At 38.5% G+C, this 26622-nt stretch overlaps 2 protein-coding genes across 4 annotated transcripts in view; one reads left to right on the top strand and one right to left on the bottom strand.

Annotated features, from left to right (window-relative positions):
- The window catches only part of LOC306863330 (uncharacterized protein), a 47806-nt gene extending 45529 nt beyond the window's left edge, over positions 1 to 2277 (top strand). For 2 of the 3 annotated variants that reach the window (XM_079406593.1, XM_079406591.1), the window contains one exon: positions 1381 to 2277. In XM_079406593.1, the coding sequence (XP_079262719.1) occupies positions 1381 to 1563 (183 nt within the window). In that variant the 3' untranslated portion in view covers positions 1564 to 2277. The remainder of the gene's footprint in view (positions 1 to 1380) is intronic. The other variant, XM_079406592.1, reaches the window with a different exon arrangement.
- Positions 2278 to 10419: 8142 nt separating this feature from the next.
- Positions 10420 to 14106, bottom strand: LOC306869161 (uncharacterized protein). The gene is made up of 9 exons (XM_079415790.1): positions 14062 to 14106; positions 13875 to 13940; positions 12997 to 13633; positions 12129 to 12260; positions 11921 to 12052; positions 11803 to 11833; positions 11343 to 11687; positions 11152 to 11205; positions 10420 to 11018 (listed from the first exon to the last, which is right to left on the bottom strand). The coding sequence occupies exons 4-7, from the start codon at positions 12249 to 12251 to the stop codon at positions 11629 to 11631; spliced, it is 345 nt and encodes a 114-aa protein (XP_079271916.1). The 5' UTR covers positions 12252 to 12260; positions 12997 to 13633; positions 13875 to 13940; positions 14062 to 14106; the 3' UTR covers positions 10420 to 11018; positions 11152 to 11205; positions 11343 to 11628.
- Between the last annotated feature and the right edge of the window lie 12516 nt (positions 14107 to 26622).

The raw sequence follows: 26622 nt of genomic DNA, 5'->3' as shown, positions 1-26622 counted from the left end.
CCTGATCATCTGCTCTGGCACAAACACTCCCAGCAGTACTCTACTGTATACTGGTTCTCACGAGTCCTTGAAATCCTTGAACGTTTGTGAATCTGGAAACAATCATTTCAAGGCCCTGGAAAGGTTTTGATAATAAACATGCATAGATACAGGTCCGTGAAAGTGCTCGAATTTATTTTGTTCAAGAAATCATCTGGAAAAAGTTCCATATTATTCCCTCCGGTCTGTTAATGTGTTATTTCACCAACACTTTGTGGCCTGTGCATACTAGTGTGCTTGATTTACGTCAGTTATGTGCATTTACGCGTTACGTTAAGTGTTTCCCGCGTGAGGTGCTTTGTGTTGTACGTTGCCATGACGATCACGCACACACGAAACTACTACGACAGTACCTCAGCGTTTCACAGGCACCGTGTTCAATAAACATAAACATAAAGCATTTGTGATAATCTGTTGCCCAAATATTTAATTTAATGTAATGTTGAATTGCTTTGCTTGTTAAGATAATGTAAATCCATGAGGCAAGAAAAATCTAAAAGCATATTCATATATCGTAAAACTTCTGCTTACATGAGTCTAAGCTCTTTTCAATAAAATCCATGAAAAAGTTAATATCAGGTCATGTTAGAATACAGTATAGGATGTACTGAATATTCTTCAGCTTTATGCAAAACAGAAATACAATTCAATTTCAGATCTCTGTCATATGGCCAAAAATAAAAGCAAGAATATTTTTTTTGTTTTTTTTGCATACTCAAGTCAAGTCAGCTTTATTTATATAGCGCTTTTAACAATACAGATTATGTCAAAGCACTTTACAGTATCAAATAGTAAAATACTGTCAATAATGTAAAATGACTAGATTAAACACTACATTTTCAGTTAAAGGCATTTCATTATTGAATTCAGTGATTTATCGTCCAGCTCAGTTCAGTTTAAATAGTATCTGTGCAATCAGGTTGACGATATCGCTGGAAATGAAGTGTCCCCAACTAAGAAAGCCAGAGGCGACAGCGGCAAGGAACCCAAACTCCATCAGAGACAGAATGGAGATAAAAACCTTGGGAGAAACCAGGCTCAGTCGGGGGTCAGACGAACCAGCTGTTCAATCCAACTGCAGCACAGACAGATTGCATAGCTGTGTTTAACACATGAAAACTGTAACAATGTATCTTACAAGATACAATGTAACCTTGCTCTTACTTGAAATGTGTCCTCACATTAAGTCCTTGAATCCGAGGGTATTGGACCTGGAAAGTCCTTGAAAGGCCCTTGAATGTGAAGTTAACCAAGGTGTAGGAACCCTGGGAGACTCCATGAGCAGGTCTGAGAAACACTGTTGATGAAAACAAGTTAAAATATGTCTTTTTCTGAACCCAGAACACAGAAGCAGCAGCAGCAGCAGCAGGTTCTGATGAAGCTCCAGCCGGTGGATCAAACCAGAACCAGACCCCAGCAGAATCACTTGAGATGAATCCTCTACTGAACAAACAAAACCAGGAGAACGGCAGGAGCGACGCGACGGAGGAAACCCAGCCGGATTCAGTGGTTACACAAACTTAACCTACAGTCAGAGAAAACACTCTTGAGGAGCTTGTGATTGTGATTTAGGAGAAGAGGAATATGAAGAATATGAAGAATTGGAAGACATTGTTATTGAGGACGTTATTTAAAGTATGTTTGCTTGGTTTTGTAAATAGCTGTAAATATATGCAGGGTGTTTAACTGTCATTGCTCTTGTTCTTTGTGTTCATGTAATAGCTTTTATAACTAACTCTATCTGTAAACCAGCTTCAGCCGTACAAATGAAACTGAGACTCCTTCTAGATCAACAGAGATAAATCAGTATTATAATATTAACGTCTGTGGATTGATGTTCGAGTCTCCAGCTCACAGTGATCACAGCTCAGGATCCAAACTGAGACTGAATCTAAACCTTCATATAGCAGCTCAGATCCTTCATTACGACACTGTCATGTAGATAAAGCATTGTACACTGTTATTTGCATTCAGTTTAATTCAGAAGAGTTAGAGAAAAATAACATTTTCATCATGTTTGCAGCACTTGAGTTTGAAGAGTTTGTATTTCTACAATGTTTGAATTATTAAATATTCCTTTAAGACCAACAGCTGCTGATTCTGTCATATTATCAGTCCCTATTTAGACTCTCAACAGCCACAAACAGAAGTGAATTCAGTAAAGCTCAACGCTTGGAAACTCTATTGTGTTTTTCTCTCTGCACAAGAAAAATAACAATAAAACTTTGACTACTCTTACTATTGCTGCAGTGTGTGTAATGTGCACAGTATGCTAATATGCTGTATGCACAGAACATGATCTGGAAGACCTGCTATATTCACCAGAAAGAGCAGTATACTGTGTGGAAATATTATATCTCAATGCAATGCGTTTCACTTGATTTCCATTTCCAGCATAATGAAAGAAGAAGTACTTCTCTTCACTAGATGGCAGCATCGCGTCTCAGATGGACTCTTACCAGCTGAAATAGCAAGACCAACCTGCAGAAACAAACACGAAACATAGTCACCTTTACAAAACTCTTCACCTAACTATCTTTCAACTTGACAGCAGTTCATTTCACATTCAAGATTCACTAAAACTACCAAAATACTTCATTAATGTCTCAAATCAACTCATTCTTCCATAACACAAGAAAAGGTTTTCACCAAACAAACACACTTTATCACTCATAACACAACATCCTAAAAAACACCAACATGTAGCATTATATGTTCTCTTTTTCTTTTATTGCTGCTTTGATAGTATTTGATTTCTTACATTCAGAATATTTTTCCTATATGATATTCTGCCTATATAATATAAAATTAAAATAGATAAGTTCAGAATCTAGCACAGTATTCAGTATATTTTTTTCATTGTGTGTTTGGTGTTATTTTTTTTAGGATTACTGATAAACCAATGTAGTTTGATTTTTATTTAAATTTAACAGTTTTGAAAACAGTATGTAAACATGCAAATTGGCTTGCATAGGTAAAGTTTTGGTGGTGTTTGTGTCGAAGTGACAAAAATAATTTTGACAGATGTGGTCAATGAATGCATTTTGTGTCAAAGCAATGATAAATGATTCACAGTTTAGCCACAGAGACTGATGTTGTGCTCGCTGTGTGAAGAGTATTGAAAAAGTGGCCTAACTGAGAAATGTGTCCTAGCGATTGTAAAACACTGCAAGCTAAAGAGACACTTTTCTGTTCATGGGTCACCTCAAACCCTCATCACAGACAATAGGAGACAATTTGTAAACAACAAGTTCAAAGATTTCACTATGGCCTGGGACTTCATTCATAAAACCAGTATAGTCCAAACTACCCTCAATACAACGGCCTAGCTGAGCTAAACAACTCATGGAAAAGTCCAAACGAGACATCTATCTCAAACTACTGAATCTGTGAACTGTTTCATGAGATCCTAAGCTCGGCTCTCCAGCTCGGAGACTAATGTCCAGATAAACCTGCACCACCCTGCCGCTCCACAGCTCTGTGCTGGAACCTTCTCCTCTGGCCTCCAAAGAGATTCATGCACAGCTGACGAAGAAAAGACTGTCAAAAGAACCGTTACGACAAAATATGAAAACAACTGAGCAGTGCACACTCTCAAAAGAGCAAGTAGTGAGGATGAAAACCCCTCGAGGTTATGACAGCAACGATCTTACATTGTCCTGTCTGGAGGAAAGAAACAGGAGAAACTGCAGACGACATCTATCTGTGAAAGAGCCAAGGCCAAGTCAGTATGATGATGATGATGATGGTCACCAGGTAATCCAGGCTCCAACCAAAGTGAATGATCCAATAACTGATACCTGATCAACAGATCAAAGATACCTGATGTGCTCGCTCAAACAACCACAGCTCAAGCAACCTCTCAGACACACAAACTTTACTTTACTTTACTTTTACTTTACTTTTAGTCATTTAGCAGATGCTTTTATCCAAAGTGACTTACAAAGTCAAAACTCTGTAAATACTATATACATATATTTATATAGCGTCTGCGTAAGCTCACTGATGGTTGATTACACGTGGCTGTATTTTAACCTTTGACATCGGCATACAAATTACTGATCTGGCCTCATCGTTTACATTTATATGGGTGCTAAATTGCCAATGGTCTTTCCCCACTATCAAAAGACACTAAGCAGGTCACATCTCTGGACACTTTATCAAACTTGAAACACATTACGAAAAGGAGTGAATGACCCCCCTGTGCCAGGCACCAACGGCCTGACTAGACCAGTGGGCTCCACAATTTCAAATACACATCACACACACACACATAAAGACATTTGCTTTATTTAGGCCATAATTAAGCAGTTATAAATGTATCTGGTATATGTATTATATGTATATTCCCCTATTATATTAACCTAGTTACAACCCTTTACTTGTATTAGTTAGACTCTAAACGCCTATATTCAAGTGTATGAGTGTATCTCTGTTTTAGTATCTTCTATAGGTTACTTTCTTAGTATCAAAATTATCTTCTTTTTATTCCTCGAACAATGAGGTACACTATGTGGTCGTGAAATACATCATACAATTGTTACTATGTTTTGAAGTAAAACTGCACCAACTCTCCAGACCGGCAATAAAATGCAAATGGACCATTAATGGAGACAAAAAGAGTTTCTCCTGCTGAAAATTCACGCCTCTGATTGGCCACTCCACCCAAAAAGTGGGTGTGGCTACAAACTATCAAAAGTTCTGAACTCAAGACTAATCTGTGCTCAAAACTCTTCTTCTTGAGACGGAAACACTCCCAAATTTTCCTCTTGAGTTAACCTTCTGGCAGTTTTAGCTTCAAGTAACTTTGTGGACTTGCCGTGGAATTTCTTATTCTTTTTTTTTTCTTTGCACACAAAAAGTATTCTTGTAGCTTTGCAAAACTGAAGTTGAGCCACTGACGTCTTATGGACTGTTTTACCGATGTCCTTACTGCGTTTCTGTACCTTGATCTTGTAAGGGTTCTTGCTGTCTATGAAGCGTCAGAAAGCTCTTGGATCTCATCAAAAATATCTTAATTTGTGTTCTGAAGATGAACGAAGGTCTTACAGGTTTGGAATGACATGAGGGTGAGTAATTAATGACAGAATTTTCAATTTTGGGTGAACTACTCCTTTAAGCAGACTGTTGAAAATAATAAGCGATGGGAGACGAGAGCTGAATGAAACCCCTCCTGGAGCTGCTGCTGGATTTCCACAGCTTTTATGAGAGCACCATGTAACCCGGGTAACCCAGGCTACTAATCAAATAAAAGAAGTAAAAACTAATAATATGCAAGTTAAGGAAGAATCAGTAAGAAATCACTGATTAAATGTGCTACTAGCTCTCTTTAAGAGCTAGTAGCAGCAGTGAACCAAGCCCCGCCCATCTGCTACTTGCTGAGCGCGTGAGAGAAAGTTCTCTGTTTTGCTAGAGAGAGAGCAGCTACACGGAGCGATCTTCAAAACCCCTCCATGTAAGTGATCAATTCAGAGAAAAGTGATCGGATACAACAGAAAAACAGGATTTCTGATCTGATGCTATAATATGAAGGAGCTGTTGCCGGAGTAAGAAGCAGATGAGGCGGAGGCTTGTGAAACCGATCGGTGCAGACCCACGGAGCATCAATGTGCCACAAATGAACTTCCTTGTTTGAAAATATATCAATTCATTGCCTTGACATTTATGCAAAAAAAGTGCTGCGAATCTGATATAGAATCGAAACGAGGTGTATTTTATATAGGCAGTGCGAGCCGAAGTGAATAGCACATGGGCTAAAGCTAACGCACATGTGAAAATGCTAATGAGCTAATGAAGTATCATAAAGTATGGTATTCCAAGTTCCTGGGTGTGCACATCACAGAAGACCTCTCCTGGACTAACAACACTGTAGCACTGGCCAAGAAAGCACAGCAGCGTCTCTACTTCCTCCGCAAACTCAGAAGAGCCAGAGCCCCGACCCCCATCATGTGCACCTTCTACAGAGGCACCATCGAGAGCATCCTAACCAGCTGCATCACTGTGTGGTATGGCGCTTGCAACGCATCCTGCCGCAAGTCACTTCAGCGCATAGTGAGAGCAGCTGGGAAGATCGTTGGTGTGGAAAAGGCATCAGGCTGTCAGGAAGCTGAACACCCCCCCCCCCCTCCCCTATAAACTGTGACCGGCACCTGTCACTTGTGCAGCATTGGCTGATCACTACCCATCCAACATTGCAAACTACCTCTTCGGATAGGCTGATAAAACTATCCAAACAGTCACTTCAACTTGTCACTTTAACAGACTGATAAGCTCTTCTTGCACTACACACATATCTGCACAGTTTTGTTTTGTTTCATTTAACTGGTTTGCACTCCATCTGCCAGGCGCCTTATGCCACTTTATCGATCTAATTCTTTATTTTTTTTCTACAATATCCTCATTTGTATATTTTTATAGTTGTATGTACATATGTCTAAACTGTATTTATCAGTATCTGAACCATAGACTGTAAAAAAGATGGACGACGCGTCTCTGCTTCCTTCCATTATAGAAAAGTGAAGCGAATACATCTCAGTATTGCCGCTGCCATTGTGAGTAAATGACGTCATTTGGAGCCCGAGTCTGCGCAGTAGAGCTTAGTTTGGAGCCTGAGTCTGCGCAGTAGAGCTTAGTTTGGAGCCTGAGTCTGCGCAGTAGAGCTTAGTTTGGAGCCTGAGTCTGCGCAGTAGAGCTTAGTTTGGAGCCAGAGTCTGCGCAGTAGAGTCGTGGGGCGGAGCCGCGGAACTAAACTCCTGCCCAAACTCCTGCAGACCCAATCAACCATAACGACACGCCCCGTTTTTATAGCATTAAATTACTAGCTAAAATCAAACTTACCACAAAAACGAACAATTGAACATATATCAGCGTGATAATAACTACCTTAAATGATCAAAATCATATTTTGGAAAATTGTATTGTAAGTGTAATACATTTTTTTGTTATGACTCAAGTCCCATTCGTGTACATGGAGAGGGCGGGGTTTATGACCTGTACTGCAGCCAGCCACGAGGGGGCGATCAAAGAGCCCGCAGCTTCATTTTTAAGCACGAGTCAGACACTTGATCTGAACGTGTTTAATGTTGTATGCACCAAGGGTCTGAGAGTAACGCAATTTCAATTCTCTGTATGTATGTGCTGTACATGTGGAAGAATTGACAATAAAGCAGATTTGACTTGATTAACCAGTGGGCGGAGTGAACTGCACAACCTTGAGATGTGGGCGGGGCCACTCATGTGACGCATAGATACAAGTTTTCTGAATGTTTTTGCTCCTGTATTTCCTCTCCAACTAAAAATTTTAAGGTTGTGGAGAAGCTCATATATAAACCACCTGTGATTCACAACTACTGGCTAAGAAGCTCACATTCACGTAAAGTAACCTTGTTGACAAGTTTGGGTGAGAAAGGGCAAAATGCACAAGATATAGTACATTCAGTGCCCTGTAGTTGGCAATATCACATCTTTTGTAGCAGAAATAAACTGGTGCAGAAAGCTAGGTGCCATGCAGAATGTAATATGTAACTGCAACACTCATTTCAAATGTAGTTTGGAGTAAAGAGTACAGATTTCATTCAAAAATGTAGAAGAGTAAAAGTTGCTAATGTCTTTGATACTCAGTAAAACTACAAAGTACCCGAAAAGATACTCAAGTACAGTAATTAGTTACATTTACTCAAGTACTTTACATCTCTGCCCCGTAGTTGTCTTTTACAGATGTCATCATCTTCAGAAGATCTAGGTTCATAAAATACAGCAGGTATACACATGGCGTTAACTCCGTGTTACCCCTTTTCCTTATCAAAAACACTGGAATGAAACACTGTTGGCAGAAAATTAATAATTGTGACCATACTTGAGTGTCACACCTCAGTCCAGCTCATATTAAAGCTGTTTCAGAGTCATTCAGCAGCAACTGTTTGATTCTCACATTGAGAACTGAACCTAATTCGTTTAGAAACCAGTTTGATTCCTATTCATCATTAAGAGTTTAATAACAGGTCAGACCATCAATGCTCATCCATCTCTCATTCTCACACAAATATAAAACAAATACAAAATATAATCAAACTCAGTGAAGGATGAAGTTCACAAATCAAATATTCAAGTAAATGTACAGACACTCCCCTAATATTGTCGGTCCTTTGTCCCTGTGTCTTTTGTTTCCCTCCCTCTCGTGCCCATATTGGAATGAGCCCCAGCATCCTCAGATCATTCTACACCTGCACTGTGGAGAGCATCCTGACCGGCTGCATCACCGCCTGGTTTGGAAACAGCACTGCTGGCAACCGCAAAGCTCTGCAAAGGGTCATGCGAACTGCCCGTCACATTGTTGGAGGTGAGCTTCCCTCCTTCCAGGACATCTACACCAGGCGGTGTATAAAGAAAGCCCGGAGGATCATCAGTGACTCCAGCCACCCGTCCCACAGACTGCTCTCTCTGCTGCCCTCAGGAAGACGTCTCCGCAGCATCCGATCCCGCACTAGCCGACTGAGGGATAGCTTTTTTCCTCAGGCTATCAGGCTAATGAACAGTCAGAACTAATACACCCTACAGCACACTCCCACTTTACAATATACCACGCACTGCACTTTAATTCCATACAGTTCAAACTGGACTACCAGTACACTACTGCACAAATACAACAATCTTTTTGCCAGCACTGGATACCATCCAATGCACATCCATGACATTTGCACATCCGATTTATATATAATCTGCTGCATAATACTGTGTGTATATAACGTAGAATGTGTACTACATACTGTGTATAATGTGTATCGGTAACTGTATGTCTGTCTAATAGTACACTGTGTGTACTGAGTATATGTATGTGTATATTACACATTGTCATCTGTATAAGTCTGTACGTATGTATGGTAATGTCTATATGTAAATTGTTTCTGCACTGTCTGGAGCACGCTCTCAAGAATTTCACTCACGAAGGCACACGTGCTGTGGTGATGTGACAATAAAAGTGATTTGATTTGATTTGATATTTGGTTTTCCTGTTCCTATTTAGTTTCCCTGATTAGTTTCCAGCTGTGTTTGATTAATTATCTAGTTTTCTCCCTGTTTACAAGCCCTGTGTTTCCCTGTCTTCATGTCTGCTGTTATGTGTCATTCAGATGTGTTTACCTGTGTTGTTCCTTGCCTTGAGTCATTAAAGACAGTATTATTTGAGTTGATCTCCGTGTCTCCTCGTTCCATGCACTGTAAGGTCCACACATTTGGCCCAAAGAAGGTATCCGATGGTGGATGAAGGTTTCCTGTGTGTTTGGTCTTTTCAATGCGCAAAGTTCTTTAATTTAAATTAAACTCTAATCTGACTCCATTTTATTATGACCTCGTATTTAGGTTAAAATGCAAATTGATTGCTTGTCTATTTCTAATTGGTATTCTTCTGATATTTGATTATTCTAGTTAACTCTTGACTTTATATTTACTCGTTCATTCGGTTGCTCATGTCTTTAACAAAGATGCAACGTAATCTACTAGAGTCAATAATTACAGAGTAAAACAGAATCAAATGTTACAATTTATTATCAGTCAGGTAAATACTGTATGTATATGTCAATTACATAGCCAATTCAAAGAGATCAAATCATATCAATACAAAACATTGAATTCTCAAAGATAAATCTATGAGTAAAGGATGCATACCTGACTTTATAGAAATACATAGTGTGAAGTATAGAGATACACCACACTACGGGCTTCTGGCTACTGAATCGCCCCGATCCTTTTGCCACATTTCCTTAAGTACTTCAGACCAAGACCAACACCCCCCGAGATGGAGACAGGAACTAACAATTGGAATTAGTGAGTTAACACCTTTTGTGACAAAAGGTAATTTTGCATGAAAAGCACTAGGAGCTGACTCACCCTCTACAGTATGCAAAATATCTCTGAACTCTTAGGATCTGTATTACCTTTTAATTTACTAATAAGAATGAGACCATTGTACCAGTCGCCCTGAGACAATTCAAATGATACCAAACATGACTGTAAATAACACTTGACTAACACTATTGACCATTCTGAGTGAGCTGAGTGAAGGGAAGGATGGGGGAAGGAAGTGGATGAAAAGGAACCGATGCATATGTGAGAGAGGCATTTTCCCACATTTTCTCTCAGTGGGATGTGGAGACAGATGTCTGTATGTTAATGCACTGTGTGTGTGTTGTCCATCTCAGGAGTTCAAAGTATCTGAGGTCCTGTAATTCTTACAGCACCGTCACAAATATCAGTTCTCTTTAAAAATTGTACTTGATTAAAAGCACAAAAGTACAATATACAAACTTAATATAGGCTACTTTATATTTCAACCTTCTGCTCAAAATATCTGGGAGAATATAATACACTAGACACTCAGATATACTGGAGTTTAAATAGTTTAGTTTATTAACTGGCCAGCATTTATAAGGAAGATTATCAATAATCAGTATTTAAGAGAGAAAAATAAAATAAAACATTTAAAATAAGCATTTCTGGAAGCCTAATTCTTATTTATTATGCTAATTTTTAATTTACTTTTCATTTTTAGACGCATACATTACACAAAAACAGAGAACCAGTAACAGCAGACTAGTGAAAGACTGTTTAGACAAATTAAAAACTTAATCATGTCACTCTGAATGAATTAATTCTTTAAAACTGTTAGAATGTGAAGAAATAAGGAGACATGAATTTGCATTAATTTCACAATACATATGGCTTCAAAACAGCTTTACAGAAATGATGTTTTAATGACAGCAGAAACAGGGTTTCATATCACATCTGTAAGATTCAAATGCATTGACAAGAGAGACAGATGCAGGAATGAGAGTTGAGAAGTTCAGAATGAAGAAAAACAACAAAAAAGGAGGAGTCCTGAGTTTGAGTAAATCAGCTGTGATTGTGATGATCATCCTCTGGACACAGAGATGTTGAACATGAATGAGGATGCTCAGATCTGACCTTCATCAGATTCAGGATCCCTGAGAGAAACAACAATTTCAAGCTTCATTCATAGAGTCTGAGCTGAAGAGTTTCACAAATGACTGATCAAAAAACTGATCATTCACAAAAGATCAGTCAAACTCACTTCAGGACTGACTTTGATTCGCTCACCTGTTTTCTGAATCCTCACGCTGACAGACAGATGGCACGGACTTCAAAAAACATCTGAAAACAGATTATTATTAATATCAATTTTAGATGGTTGAGATCCTGCAATCTGAGACCTGGAGCTGAAATGATGGTAAATGTGATTAATGACACAAGCTCCTGAGATTTACTGACTGAACTGAGATCAGTCTCACCTGTAGATCCTTTTACGCAGCAAGAAACACATCAAGACCAGAAGAACAAAGAAGAAAACAGCCAAAAACCACCACGACTGATCTATACAAGTGATGCAAGATAAAATCAGAAAAAATGATCATTCGATATTATAAAGAGGTTTAAAGCTCTGAATGTTGTACCTGAGAGCTGGAGAGACGCTTCATTCATGAGATTTTTAAAAACACACAGTGATGATAAATATGAGTCAATATGAGAGAAAGAATTGAAAGTGTATTAAACGTGAATCAGATCTGCAGTGTTTTATCAGATGTTTATCAGTTGAAACTCACCTGGGTTTGGAGTCGCTGTAGTTTGATTCCTCGCTGAAAAACACATTCACAATCATCATGATTCACTTGAAGATTCACAGAAGATTCAGTTCAACACAGAGTTTGATCTCAATCAGGACACACTGATGAGTTTTACTGTTTCTCTCACCTCTGAATGCGGTCACACGACTGAAATGAGACTGGAATTAAAGAAAGAAGCATTAGAGCAACATTTATAATAATAAATTAATAAAACATAAATAATGCGAGAGTCTGAGATTATTTACTCCTGGAGCATCACAGATGATCTCATGATTCAGATTCACACAGAGAGACGTGACGAGACGATCAGAGTTTACAGTCATCGCAGGATCTATCAGTGTTTGAGGATCTGATGGATCTGCTATCATAACTCCGTCCTGATCAAATGAAACAGGCTAGAATCATATAATGTGAGTGAATAATGGTGTAGTTTGAGGACAGAATCACACTCACCTGTAGATACCAGCTCTGCTCACAGTCTCCTCTGAGTGTTTGATTCAGTGAATCAGAGGGAAGTTTGAACTCAAACCCTCCGTCAGTCTGAATCTCTCCACACTTCACACTTATATTATACATCCTTCAAGGCTGACAACAAATAAGCATATTTTAAACCACACAACTGCATTATATTATGTTCAGATTCTCATCTTCTTTATGGTTAAAGGTTAGTCACGAAATCTTGTTGTAACAACAGCAAACCCATAGACTCATAGTGAGAAGTGAAACTCATAGATAGAGAGAACCACACCACAATCAGACGGAGAGTCATTTTTGGGTGAACCACCCATTCTGCCTAGAGAGGGGGAAACTCACAGCACTTCACTCAGTGATCATTTAGCAGTTCAGTGATCAAACATCAAGAATGACAAACACAACTTACTGCATAACATCAGATTGATCACATATTATTAGTTTATTACTCTTCCTATAAAGATCTAATAAACTATTTAACCACAATTTGCCACATTAATACATCAGTAATGTTTTGTTATAGTAATGTAAATTGTAATACAGTTGATTTACAAATTAAATGAAAACAGATGTTCTCTAATAGTGTTAGAAACCAAAATAACAGAATTCCAGATGTTAAAGCAAATACATTCATCCCAGTCTCTTCTAAGCCTACATTACTGCATTATACAAGAACCCAACAATTCCAGTGAAAGATGTTGTTTATTCACTAAACAAAAAAATTGTTTAATAACATCTCCTTCTCTTCTGCAAATACTGCAGAACTGCTTCACAGTATATTTTAATAAACCTGCTAATCAAACCTATAATAGCTGTGCATTTCATAGAGCACATAACACTTATTTCATACCTGTTAGCAGATCTAAAGTGAAGAGTTCGGTCGCTGAGAGCAGAACGATGCTCCTCCTGAAGATCTGATTGAATCGCTTCTGACAGCACATTCAAAGAGAGAAAAATTCAGGGGATAACAGTAGCTGTGTGGGTTTGACACGGTCTTGTATTTGTGTGAGCCAATCATAATGGCACTGAAACTGACAAACCGCAGCTTCACCAGATAACAATGTGCTGCATGTGTCAGAAGAGCAAGAACTTCCCAAAACCAGTGATTTCAGCAGCATTGATAGAGGCGTCAAGATCCACATATAGTTCACAATTTAATTTAATAAAACACTGTTCATATCCATCGGGAGTGTGGAAAGAAGTTTGTTCACTGAAGTTTAGATTGAACAGTTTGTCCATACAGTCTTGCTCTGAACATCAAGAGACCAGCTGCTCTTTCATCATCTCCAGCTGCTCTTTATTCAGATCTGGATCCAGTAGATCTGGACAAATCACATACATCTGCTTACCACGATCTGTATTACTGCTTCACAAACTTAAGCTTTGTTTCTTTTTCTGCTTAAATGTCATTCCCCCAGAAGTGTTTCTGACCATCAGAAGAATCCGGATCACTGGATCCTCTAGACTGGAGCTGATCACTGACATCTCTGAAAGAGACAGAAAATATGGAGAATGAAATAAGGCAAAGTCGACTGTATTGTAATTCCTCAGGTGAAGAGAAAAGCGACAGCAGCAATTAACTCAAATGTCATTTACAGTAAAAGCATCTATAAATCAATATATTCGCCCGCTCAGTGTTAAAGTGGATTTCATGGATTTAATACAAACTCACACTAACAGAATGTATTTGTCGCGCATCATTTAAACCACGTGAACAGAATTTCTTACCAGGAAGTGTTTCAGCTCCGGTCTCCATCTTCACTGCATCTGAACACCAGCTCATGAAGACGGTTTCTAGAAAACAAATACAATTCAGAACATTTAAAAACAATCTCAATGTTGGAAAGGATTCTTGCTGTCACTAAATCAACATATATGTGCATAAAACAGAGCGTTACGTGAAATATAATCTCACCAGGAGTCGAGATGCTGCTCGATATAGTTTACTTTCACTTTCGGTGATCTGATCCTCTCGGTAGGGTTGCCAGGTTTTCGCAACATGACCCTCCCAATTGTCCCTCAAAACTAGCCCAATCGTGTCCATTGGTAAAAATCGCGTTACGGGGGTAAAATACAAGAATGCAAGAAAATAACCTTGAAAGAAGTCTTAACCTTAGCTCATTTTGACACGGGATAGTTGCGCTCACAAGCCCTGCAGTAAAGTGGCAGTGTTGCCAGATCTTCATAAAAACAAACAACCAAATAAACAAACAAACAACGAGGACAAGCACAAAAACAATATGGGCCCCACTTTATATTCGGTGGCCTTAACTACTATGTACTTACATTTAAATGAATAATTTGATACAATGCACTTGTGTACATACATGTTTTACATTGTACTTATATTTTATAAATACCTGTATGTAATTATATCTGTAATTAAATTCATAATGACACTGTTGACCCACCCCTTACACCTTAACCCACCCTTAAACCTACTCATACAACCAAACCTATCCCTAGCCTTACCCATATCCCACCTCAATAGCAGCAAACGTATTTTGCTATACAATATTGTAACACCTCTGCCTTTATCTTTTGTGCAAGTGTCACATGAAATGAGGGACCAAACAGACCAATTGTACTCATGAGTCAAGTGTATTAAATATAATTACTCAGAGCATGCAAATTCAATATGGCGCAAACAATTGAAAGTTCAACAGTTAGGACCAGAGCATAAAAACCAAACAAGTATTCCAAAACAGTCCTTGGCTTGTAATCACTTAGACCCATATCCGTTGCTCAGTCTGTTGAAACATGAAGTGCAAAAAAACAGTACTTGAATGCCAAGATGATTCCCCAGCAAAAGTTCAACCAGAAAAGAGATGTTTGAAGTCCAGCGTTGCTTTTAAGCAGTAAATGCAAGTCAGTTCTCCTAGTTTCAGACCTCTCAGATGATTAAGCCACCAAATAATCCATACTTGCTCAGAAGACAAACCCTCTGTAGACAAACATTTAAACAAACCATAACCAAGTGCTACAAACACATATTGTTACCAAAGCAAAATATCAGGAACAATTACTTACGGATGAGCTTAGAACTATAAAGTTCCTCAAACAGGGTACAAAGGCCCAAACCACCATGAGGTAAGCTTCTCCAAAGGAGATAGAGAATTAACTTCCTGACATTTCTCCTTCTTTGCTACCTTAAATAGGTAAATTCCATGCATTACTTTAACAGAGCGCCCTCTAAATGCTCAGATGAGTAATGAGCATACTGCTCTAAGAGGACTTCTGGTACCTAGGTAACAGAGAAACTGTTACAATATGACCACAATAAGTATATTGTACTTATTTTTTTTATTTAAGTACATAGTAGTTAAGGCCACCTAATATAAAGTGTGATCAAAAATGCTTTATGTTTTATAACACACACACAAATAAATAAATAAACCCATATATCTCATATCCACAACAGATAACTTTTCTCCATAACGTGCCTAGCTTTGTGAGATAAGACCAAACAACATGCCTAAAAGTGCTTAAATATGAAGACATGGCAACACTGCAAGACAGTGCTCTCTAGCCTCCAGAGCATTAACACAATGCTGCACGGCTATCAGCAGTAGTTTAGTTATAGGTGGGGTGTGTAATTTTTCAGGGCCGAACTTGGAGCCAATCAGCAGTAAGGGGCGTGTCTACTCATGATATGGAGGAGAGAGTGTTCACTGAACAGCCGAGCCGAGCGACAGAAAGATAGAGATAGCGGATAAAATACAAAAGTGGAGAACGTCTGCGGATAGAACTCGAGGAACGGAAGGCCTACGATCGGATGCTGAGGTTGCTTTGTTTCTTACTGATAGGTGAGTAACTGCTATGTTGCTTGTTTGCTACCACATAATACCACATTTTTCCATAGGTGCTACACACTTATCATGTACAGATCATTATACAGTAATGTGTCTTATTAGTAACCATATATGAATACTGTAAGAACGTGCCTATTTGTAGTGATCGACCGATATTGATTTTTTATAACCGATACCAATTATTTGCATGTCTATGTGCCCGATAACCGATATGCAGAACCGATATTTATTTACTGTTATAAAGTAAATAAATGACTGCGTGAAGTAAGTCCATACTTCACTTTGGTTTTTCCTCCTTTCAGTCATCTTAACAAAATTTTTTTTGAGAATTAGCAGTCTTTCATGCAGGGCTCTAGACTCATTCTTCCCACTGATCTCACTTTTGCGCACGAGCACATAATTTGGTTGCAATTTGTTTTTGCTACAACATTTGATTAATCAATGCATGCAGATGAACTTTTATCATAGTTTATAGTTATATGGTAACGAAAGTTTTCAACATTCAACTCGTTCTTTTTCATCTGTATTATTTGTGATTTAAATTTTGTGAACAGGAATTCCTTTTTTCGTGCGCTTTTTACTTTCAAATTTGCGATCTTGGTGTCAAATTTTACAAGAAAAGATCATTATCTGTTTTGCTTATATCTATACACCTTTAACTTTTTAAGACTATAACAAAAGATGGATTCATTGTTATTCTTAATTAAAAAGCGCAACAACAATAAAACAGTACGTTGACAATGACAAACTCTTACATAACATTTATCAACAAAAACGAATAAGACGAGGCATGGCATAGGACACACCACATGCTGTACTATATACCTAGTATATTACAGAATGTTTAGCAAACTCTGAGGAAGCAAATAAATATTAATATATATTTTTTTTTAATTAAGGAAAGCCTCCATAGCATAATCTGAGGTAAACAGCAAAGATAACAAGCTTCTCAAAACGAAAACAAAAAGAAAAGTAAAACTAAACTGGCTGTAGCTGACAGGACTTTCTACAAGAATACCACCACGTTCACCTTCTCTGGTTTAAGAAGCGGTCTTTTACTTTAGTTTGAAAACAAATCCATCCGCGCACCTTCACGCTCGTGCTGACGCGGCGAGTATAAACCAGACTCTACTGAAGCGCTCGCGCTGAAAGCACCTCTCTTCACGTGATCAGTGAAATCTGACTCCTGCTATAATGTGCTGCGGCTGGCAGCGCGCGCTGTATGAAGCAGACGCTTTGGAGTAGCGCAGACCTGGCACTCGTACAAATGCGACCACGTCAAATTTTAACTCGCAAACAATTACCATTTTGGTCGCAGTCTAGAGCCCTGTCATGTTCAATTTAATCTTCGTATTACAACAATAAAAAACATTTTATTTATAAAAAGCTTTAGCAGCAACACTAATATTAGCAGTAAGCAAAATGAACATAGAAAGTCTAATGTTTTCAAATGGAGAAAATAAAGGAAAGGAGTCATATCAACTTCATTTTTAACTACAGTTTTAGTAGGTTTATAAGCTGTTTAATAGGATGAAGACTGAAGAATAATTCACTGGATAATGTTAATTCACGGAATAATATTCTCTGGAATATTGGAATATAACAAGCATTGTATTTTATTGCATTTCTCAACTGGCATGCTCTAAATTATGCTGCTGACAGCGCGGTTTATCTGCCTTTACACAGAACTATAGGCTACTCAAACTGCGATCGCGAAGATAATAAATAATTAATTTCCATAGAGTTGTATTAATTTAGATGTTTATAAACGAAATAATGGTTATATAGTAAGTGTTAATACAATTTAGGGTGCTTCAAAAAAGTGAATCTTGTTAAAAGTTGCATGCGGTGTCCGAGCTGGAGCATTTCTTGAGCATCAACCCGCTGAGTGAACTGCAATATGAAAGCGGCTTCACGAGACTAATGATGAGCATATAGACCACAGAGAGAGAATTACATTCAATGCTTTTCTTTCCAACATGCAATCATTCATGGCTGTATTATTTAATTCATGCAAAGTTACGTCTTTATTGGGAGAGGACTTGACGGATTATCTATGTGACTCCGACTTCACGAGACTAATAGACCACAGAGAGAATTAAATTCAGCATGTGCTAATTCATGGCTGTGTTATTTCAGGCAAAGTTATAGCCTATCTTTACAGGGACAGGGCTTGACAGAGTATCTTATTTATCATATTTCTTAGAGCCAAGTTGCATATATTTAACTATATATCAGGCATTTATGTAATACATCTAATTTGTGCATTAATGCCTGTAATATTAAATAGTTTACTAACTACAGCAAATCAAGTACCTGCAGCCGTTGCTGTCTCGTCTCCCCTCAGATGCGCTGCAATTGCGATCCTGCGCGCAATTCTGAAAACGTCCACAAGATGGCGGTGTTTATCGGGGAATCCGATATTACAAAACCGATATTCGATTATGGAAAAATGCTTAAATATCGGGAAAAATATTGGTAAATCGATATATCGGTCGATCTCTACCTATTTGTACCCACTTGTCCGTAGTACTACATATTCACCATGTATATACATTAGTAAGTACAGTAAAGTATTTAATTAGTTACCATGTATGGGCATGGGACCATTCTTACCCACACTTATCTGTATGTACAAACTAATTACCATGCATGTATGACTGTTAAGTACAGCCGTGTTTCTTATTTGTTACCATGTGCATACACCTCAGGTAAGTACCTTGTGTTACCACTTACTTCACCTCGTCTGTAGGTACACGATATTTACCATGTATGTACCAGGGAAGTACACGTACTGCAAAATAAAGTGCTACCAAATTTCCTATGTAGGCTACCCAATTATTTACTTATTTTTTCATAGGCGTGCTGGTGTGAACTGCTGCACACTTGTATAAATGCACAAATGCAAATGTAGCCAGGTAAGGTATAGTCAAGTCACTACATTTACATTTACATTTAGTCATTTGGCAGACACTTTTATCCAAAGCGACTTACAATTGGGGAATACAAAAAGCAATCCATCTTGAAGAGGCAATCAGACAGAGGAAGTGCTCATAACACCAAGTCTCAGTCATTGTTCAAATAAGTACAAGCTAGCAAGGGAAGGAGAGAAAGATAGAGGGAAAGATTATGCCGAAAGAGATGAGTTTTCAGTTGTTGCATGAAGATTGACAGGGAACCAGCATTCCGGATAGGGGTGGGAAGATTATTCCACCAGCCAGGAATGGTGAACGAGAATGTTCTGGAGAGTGATTTTGAGCCTCTCTGTGATGGTACCACAAGGCGTCGCTCACTAGCAGATCTCAGACTTCTGGAGGGGATGTAGATTCGTAATAATGAGTGGAAGTAGGAGGGTGCTGAGCCTGTGGTAGTTCTGTACGCAAGCATCAGTGTCTTGATGTGAGCTGCCAATGGTAGCCAGTGCAAGGAGATGAAGAGAGGTGTAACATGGGCTCTTTTGGGCTCGCTGAGGACCGGTCGTGCCGCTGCATTCTGAATCATTTGTAAAGGTTTGATTGTGTTTGATGGCAGTCCAGCCAGAAGAGCATTGCAGTAGTCCAGCCTAGAAACGACAAGGGCCTGGACAAGAAGTTGCGCAGCATGCTCTGTCAGAAAGGGCCTGATCTTTCTGATGTTGTGTAGTGCAAACCTGCAGGATCGAGCAGTTTTTGCAATGTGCTCTTCGAAGGTCAGCTGGTCATCAAAGATTACACCAAGATTTCTGACCGAAGTTGATGGGGTAATCATTGATGAGCCTAACTGAATCGTGAAGTCATGCTGTAGAGTCGGAGTGGCAGGGAAGACAAGAAAGTTCCGTCTTTGCCAGGTTGAGCTGTAGGTGATGTTCTTTCATCCATGCCAAGATGTCCGCCAGGCAGCCTGAGATCCGTGCAGCTACCGTTTGGTCATCTGGTTGAAAGGAGAGATAGAGCTGTGCGTCATCGGCGTAGCAGTGATAGGAGAAGCCATGTGCATGAATGATGGGACCCAGTGACGTAGTATAAGTGGCGAAGAGGAGGGGTCCAAGAACCGATCCCTGAGGAACTCCAGTGACCAGTTGATGTGGTTTGGATACCTCCCCTCCCCAGGCCACCCTGAAGGATCTACCGGTGAGATAGGATTCAAACCAGCGAAGTGGAATCCCAGTGAAGAGAGGGTAGACAGGAGGATCTGATGATTGACAGTGTCAAAAGCAGCAGAAAGATCCAGCAGAATGAGGACTGATGATTTGGACTCAGCCTTTGCAATCCGCAGGGCTTCAGTGACTGAGGGTAGCGCAATCTCTGTATGGCCACTCCTGAAACCTGACTGTTTAGCATCCAGCTTGTTGTACTGTGAAAGAAACCGCGAGAGCTGGTTGAAGACAACTCGTTCGAGTGTTTTCGCTACGAATGGAAGGAGAGAGACAGGTCTGTAGTTTTCTAAAAGAGAAGTGTTTAATGTAGTAATGTAGTAATGTAATACCTGTGAGGAGAGATGTGTTGATAATGTGTGTGAGTGCCGGTAAGAGTGAGGGAGATATTGTTTGGAGAAGGTGTGAGGGGATCGGGTCAAGAGGACATGTTGTAGGATGGCTGGAGAGGAGAAGTTTTGATACTTCTGCCTCGGTGAGGGGACAGAAGGAGAAGATGGGAGCTTGAGTAGTGGATGAGGATGATTGCAGGTCCTGTGTATTTGGAGTTGAGAACTGAATACTGATTGTTCTAGTTTTGTAAGAAAAAAAAGAGGCAAAGTCGTCAGCGGTTATCAAAGTGGTGGGAGGTGGAGGAGGGGGACAGAGGAGATAATTAAATGTTCTGAAGAGATTACGCATTTCTGGAGCGCTGCTGATCTTGTTGTGGAAATGTGAGGTTTTGGCAGTGTGGACTTCAGAAGGATGAAAGCAAAGACTGATACCTACTCAGGTCCGACGGGATCATTTGATTTGCGCCATTTTCTCTCTGCCGCTTTGAGTTTGGTCTGATGCTCACGAAGAACATCGGATAACCAGGGGTTAGAAGGGGCAGCCCGTACTGGCCTGGAGGAGAGAGGACAGATGTCGTCTAGACAAAAGCTTAAGGTAGAGCATAAGGTGTCAGTAGCTGCATTCACATCCAGAGAAGAGAAATGGGTGGACGAGGGAAGAGAGGAGGATACTACAGAGGAAAGAAGGGAAGGGGAAAGGGAGCGTAGGTTACGTCTGAAGGTAACCGGCAAGGGGGTTGGTGGCACAATGTAAAGTAAATTTAATGAAGAAGTATAAGCCAAAATATAAAATATAAGCTAACTATAGTTGTAAGTTCCACTGAACTCTATTGGTAACTTGCGACTATAGTTGCTCTTGGGAAACACATCCCTGATCTGCAGTGTTTTATTAGTGAATAATCAGACGTTTATCAGCTGAAACTCACCTGGGTTTGGAGTCGCTGCAGTTTGATTCCTCGCTGAAAAACACATTCACAATCATCATGATTCACTTGAAGATTCACAGAAGATTCAGTTCAACACAGAGTTTGATCTCAATCAGGACACACTGATGAGTTTCACTGTTTCTCTCACCTCTGAATGCGGTCACATGACTGAAATGAGACTGGAATGAAAGAAAGAAGCATTAGAGCAGCATTTCTAACGTTCATGAAGGGTTAATATTAAACAGATGAATGTTGAGAGAGATTGAGTTGATTTACTCAATCAGCAGAATCACAGATGATCTCATGATTCAGATTCACACAGAGAGACGTGACGAGATGATCAGATGAGACAGAAATAACAAGAGCAATCAGTGTTTGAGGATCTGATGGATCTGCTATCAGACGCCGTCCTGAACAAATGAAACAGATAATAATCATATAATGTGTGTGTATAATGGTGTAGTGTGAGGACAGAAACACACTCAACTCTGAGAGCCAACTCTGTTCACAGTCTGGATTATTAGTGTGATTTGTATTACAGGCAGAATCATTAGTGTGGCTATATGGCTTTATTAGACACTTGCACTAAACATTTGATGAAAATAAAGCTCAAATGTAGCTTTTTGAGCAGCAAATGACGGAGATCTGTGTTTTGTCTGTCAACAGCCGCATATGAGGCAGCAAATACATCGCATTACAGGCTAACGTTACACTTTCATCAACATACTGGTTATAACTTTTATTGTAGCTATATGGGCGCTTAGTTTTTCTTGTCGTTTAATACACTTGCCCAAAATCTCATGATATAAACGATGAAGCACAGCATATTTAATTATTAATATTATTTATATATTAATGACACAAGCTCCTGAGATTTACTGACTGAACTGAGATCAGTCTCACCTGTAGATCCTTTTACGCAGCAAGAAACACATCAAGACCAGAAGAACAAAGAAGAAAACAGCCGAAAACCACCACGACTGATCTATACAAGTGATGCAAGATAAAAATCAGAAAAAAATGATCATTTGATATTATAAAGAGGTTTAAAGCTCTGAATGTTGTACCTGAGAGCTGGAGAGACGCTTCATTCATGAGATTTTTAAAAACACACAGTGATGATAAATATGAGTCAATATGAGAGAAAGAATTGAAAGTGTATTAAATGTGAATCAGATCTGCAGTGTTTTATCAGATGTTTATCAGCTGAAACTCACCTGGGTTTGGAGTCGCTGCAGTTTGATTCCTCGCTGAAAAACACATTCACAATCATCATGATTCACTTGAAGATTCACAGAAGATTCAGTTCAACACAGAGTTTGATCTCAATCAGGACACACTGATGAGTTTTACTGTTTCTCTCACCTCTGAATGCGGTCACACGACTGAAATGAGACTGGAATTAAAGAAAGAAGCATTAGAGCAACATTTATAATAATAAATTAATAAAACATAAATAATGCGAGAGTCTGAGATTATTTACTCCTGGAGCATCACAGATGATCTCATGATTCAGATTCACACAGTAAGATGTGACGAGACGATCAGAGTTTACAGTCATCGCAGGATCTATCAGTGTTTGAGGATCTGATGGATCTGCTATCATAACTCCGTCCTGATCAAATGAAACAGACTAGAGTCATATAATGTGAGTGAATAATGGTGTAGTTTGAGGACAGAAACACACTCACCTGTAGATACCAGCTCTGCTCACAGTCTCCTCTGAGTGTTTGATTCAGTGAATCAGAGGGAAGTTTGAACTCAAACCCTCCGTCAGTCTGAATCTCTCCACACTTCACTGAGATGGCATAATTCAGTGCTGACAACAAATAAGCTTATTTTAAACCACACAACTGCATTATATTATTATTATTATTATTATTATTGCATGACAAGTGATTTTGATATATTACAATAACGCCAAAAGCATTAAATAAATTTATTGTCTTGTGCAAAATAAACAAATTACGCTATTAGTGAAAATATGTCCCTCTCCTTTGTGCAGACATTTATTCTAAATATAGCCTATACTTGGAACTGGTACCATAGAAAACATGCACATTGTGGCTTATAGCTTCCTTTTTTGTTTCCTGTTCTTGTGATAAAGTTATGAATGCCAAAGACCATGTTCTTTATTTGAACTGATTATTTTCTAGACATCTGTTGGAAAAATGAAACAACATGAAACAATTGGGTGAGTGTGAGGGAAGTAAAATAAATTGGTAAGAGTTGTGTTAATATATTTAATGTTTTGTTTAGAAAATAAATACAGTATGAGAAGTGCTCTTTTTACCACTTGAGCCCCTGCCCTGTGCAAATCCCCAATCTGAAGCACATGCGCGTATGTTGTGAAACCACAATAGGAAGCACTGAAAGCGAGCGATGCACACTACTTGTGCTATTGCGTGTCTGTGATCTGATAAGCGATTTTGTGCTTGTCCACCTGTAAATTCACATGCACATGTTTTTTTCCGCTCCATGCCAATGTCGAACCTAATTCGTAAATCAAATGAAACTAAGAGTAGGCTACAAAAATGTTCATTCAATGTATAAGCTATAGTCAGACGTCAGAAGTAAAAAACGGCCCTGGATTTTCTCCCAAATAGGCCCACCACAACTACAGTACAAACAGTCGCTACATCTCACAATATTACAGCAATCCTGTCGCATTTATGGCAAATAACATCACAAAACCCATGGTGACCCTGCTGACAAAAACAATAGAAACCATCACAGAAATTCTAATGATTTCCGCTACAAATACCATTACAAACTTTGAACCATCAAAACAATTAAATAATGGCTTCCTGTAGTGTGTTTTGGGACATATTACATTAGGATTTAGTGTTTTTGTTTTTAAACGACCAATTACCAGTAGAGACCAACAGGCACCATTACAGTTTCCATTAAAACCAATACAATTCTCATTATAAATCAGTAAAACTATACAAATTACGTGCTGGTTTTTATTTATTTATTTATTTCAGAATGGGATTGAAATAAATATATATTGTTATATGAACTTGAAAACTACATAAAAAGGGCAGAACACAAAATGTATATTATGACAATGATAAACATAAACCTAGAATCTAGAAACCTGAAAAACCAGAATTCTTCAATTTGAGTATATGTCTCTTTGTGTGTGTCATGTTAATCAGAATAATCACCTTATAGGTGACTTTATTTACTGTATTTTCTAACTCAATATCTCTCATGTAACCCGTTGTAGAATCACTTAAGGCAGCGGCTATTAGCACTAAGTGAGAATAACACTTAGCTATAGATGCTATTTACACTGTGTTAAAATTGCAGGATTGTCTACTATTTATACTAGCCTACTTGCAAATAGTGGCAATTATCTGCACCTCAGAAGTGCAATAGGCCTACATTATAAAACATTATGCAATAATAACTTATTGAGTGAGTAATTTTAATTAAAATGGATGCCACCTTATTGGGACAATAAAACCCCTCCCTACAACTACCCCAACCCTACCAAAATAACCTTTATTTTCAACTTTTTGATGAATCCTTCATTTGTATTAAAAAATAAATGCTTTTCTAAAGTGATTTGAAATTTGAAAAGGGAGGGAAAAGGCATATTCGCAGACACACTCTACCATCTGCACCACTGGAGCTGAAGACTATTAGCCATCCTTTGTAATATTGACTAGCCCAATCACACAGTTCATGTAAATAGACACTCTGCGTCACTTAATTTAACACTTTTTCTTTGATGATGAACCAGCCAGGCCGACAGCCGTCCTGGACTTCTCCAAAACATCCAGATAGTCAGTCCGCCCCTGGACACCAAAGACATTTGACGGTTGAAATAGCTACTTTAGACTCAGATTCCAATAAAAAAGACTATATTTCCTCATAGCATGCTGAGTTAAATGATGAGTGTCAGTCAAGTCAGATGCCAGTTAGATTTTTTAACTGAACTTTTCGTGCAAGACGTTTAAAGTTTATAAACATACTAATGATAAAAAACTGCAATGCATCACACACAGGGGTGGAGCAGACACTGAAACCGACAGAGACCACACAGGAGTTTCCATGCACTTCACAACTCCTTTAAAAGCATTCTTAATGTTCATTATACGGCGTGTAAGAAACATGTTTGTACGTGGTTTTGTGTGTGAAACATCGAGAAAATTGAGTTGAAACTTGATTTGTATCTCTGGCTGTAAAAATGAATGTGCTTGCATGCACGTTGCTTGATTGCTGATAGAGACATGTTTGGTACCCTGAGCAGGTAAATGTGTGGAGCGTGCCAAGCACCTTTGCTCCTCTGAACAGGCAAGATATTTAGGAGTTTTGTTTTTTTGACCACTTCCTCCCTCCCCTTCAGCGACTCATTTCCAGCTAAAGAGGATCAAAAACTTACAAAGCCTGATATAAACTACATTACAAGCCAAACAATCTGTTAAAAGTCTAAATATTAAAGTTAAACATTCAAACTGTGGATTTTTTTCCCGACAAAAGGCAAACAAACAAAAACAGATTGAATATTTTAAACTGTGCACAGCTTACACAAACATCAAAACAGCAACAACAACAACAAAAAATAACAGGAGCAATCTAACAGACTGAGAGTGATGATACTCTTATGCACTTTGATTGTTTCCATGGTTATTGAGGCCCATAATATGTTCTGTCCATGTAAAGAATCTGGTGGTCTATCCTGTTTTTGGGACTGTTACATAAACAGCATTCAAAGTCCATAAAGCTTGTCAAAACAAGTAAGACATTTATTTTATATAATATTAATATATATATATATATATATATATATATATATATATATATATATATATATATATATATATATATATATATACACATATATAATAAAACAAAGGCAGAGAGCAGCATGCAGGTTGGTATGGCCATAACGTACATGCAGGTCAGCTGGAAAGGTGCATCTCAATAAATTAGAATGTCATGGAAAAGTTAATTTATTTCAGTAATTCAACTCAAATTGTGAAACTCGTCTATTAAATAAATTCAATGCACACAGACTGAAGTAGTTTAAGTCTTTGGTTCTATTAATTGTGATGATTTAGGCTCACATTTAACAAAAACCCACCAATTCGCAACAATCTCAACAAATTAGAATACTTCATAAGACCAATAATAATAAAAAAAATGTTAGTGAATTGTTGGCCTTCTGGGAAGTATGTTCATTTACTGTATATGTACTCAATACTTGGTATAGGGGCTCCTTTTGCTTTAATTGCTGCCTGAATTCAGTGTAGCATGGAGGTG

Source organism: Barbus barbus, assembly GCF_936440315.1.
Source record: "Barbus barbus genome assembly, chromosome: 4".
Lineage (NCBI taxonomy): Eukaryota > Metazoa > Chordata > Actinopteri > Cypriniformes > Cyprinidae > Barbus > Barbus barbus.
The sequence above is the reverse complement of the archived record's forward strand: the minus strand, read 5'-3'. Positions and strand labels throughout refer to the sequence as shown.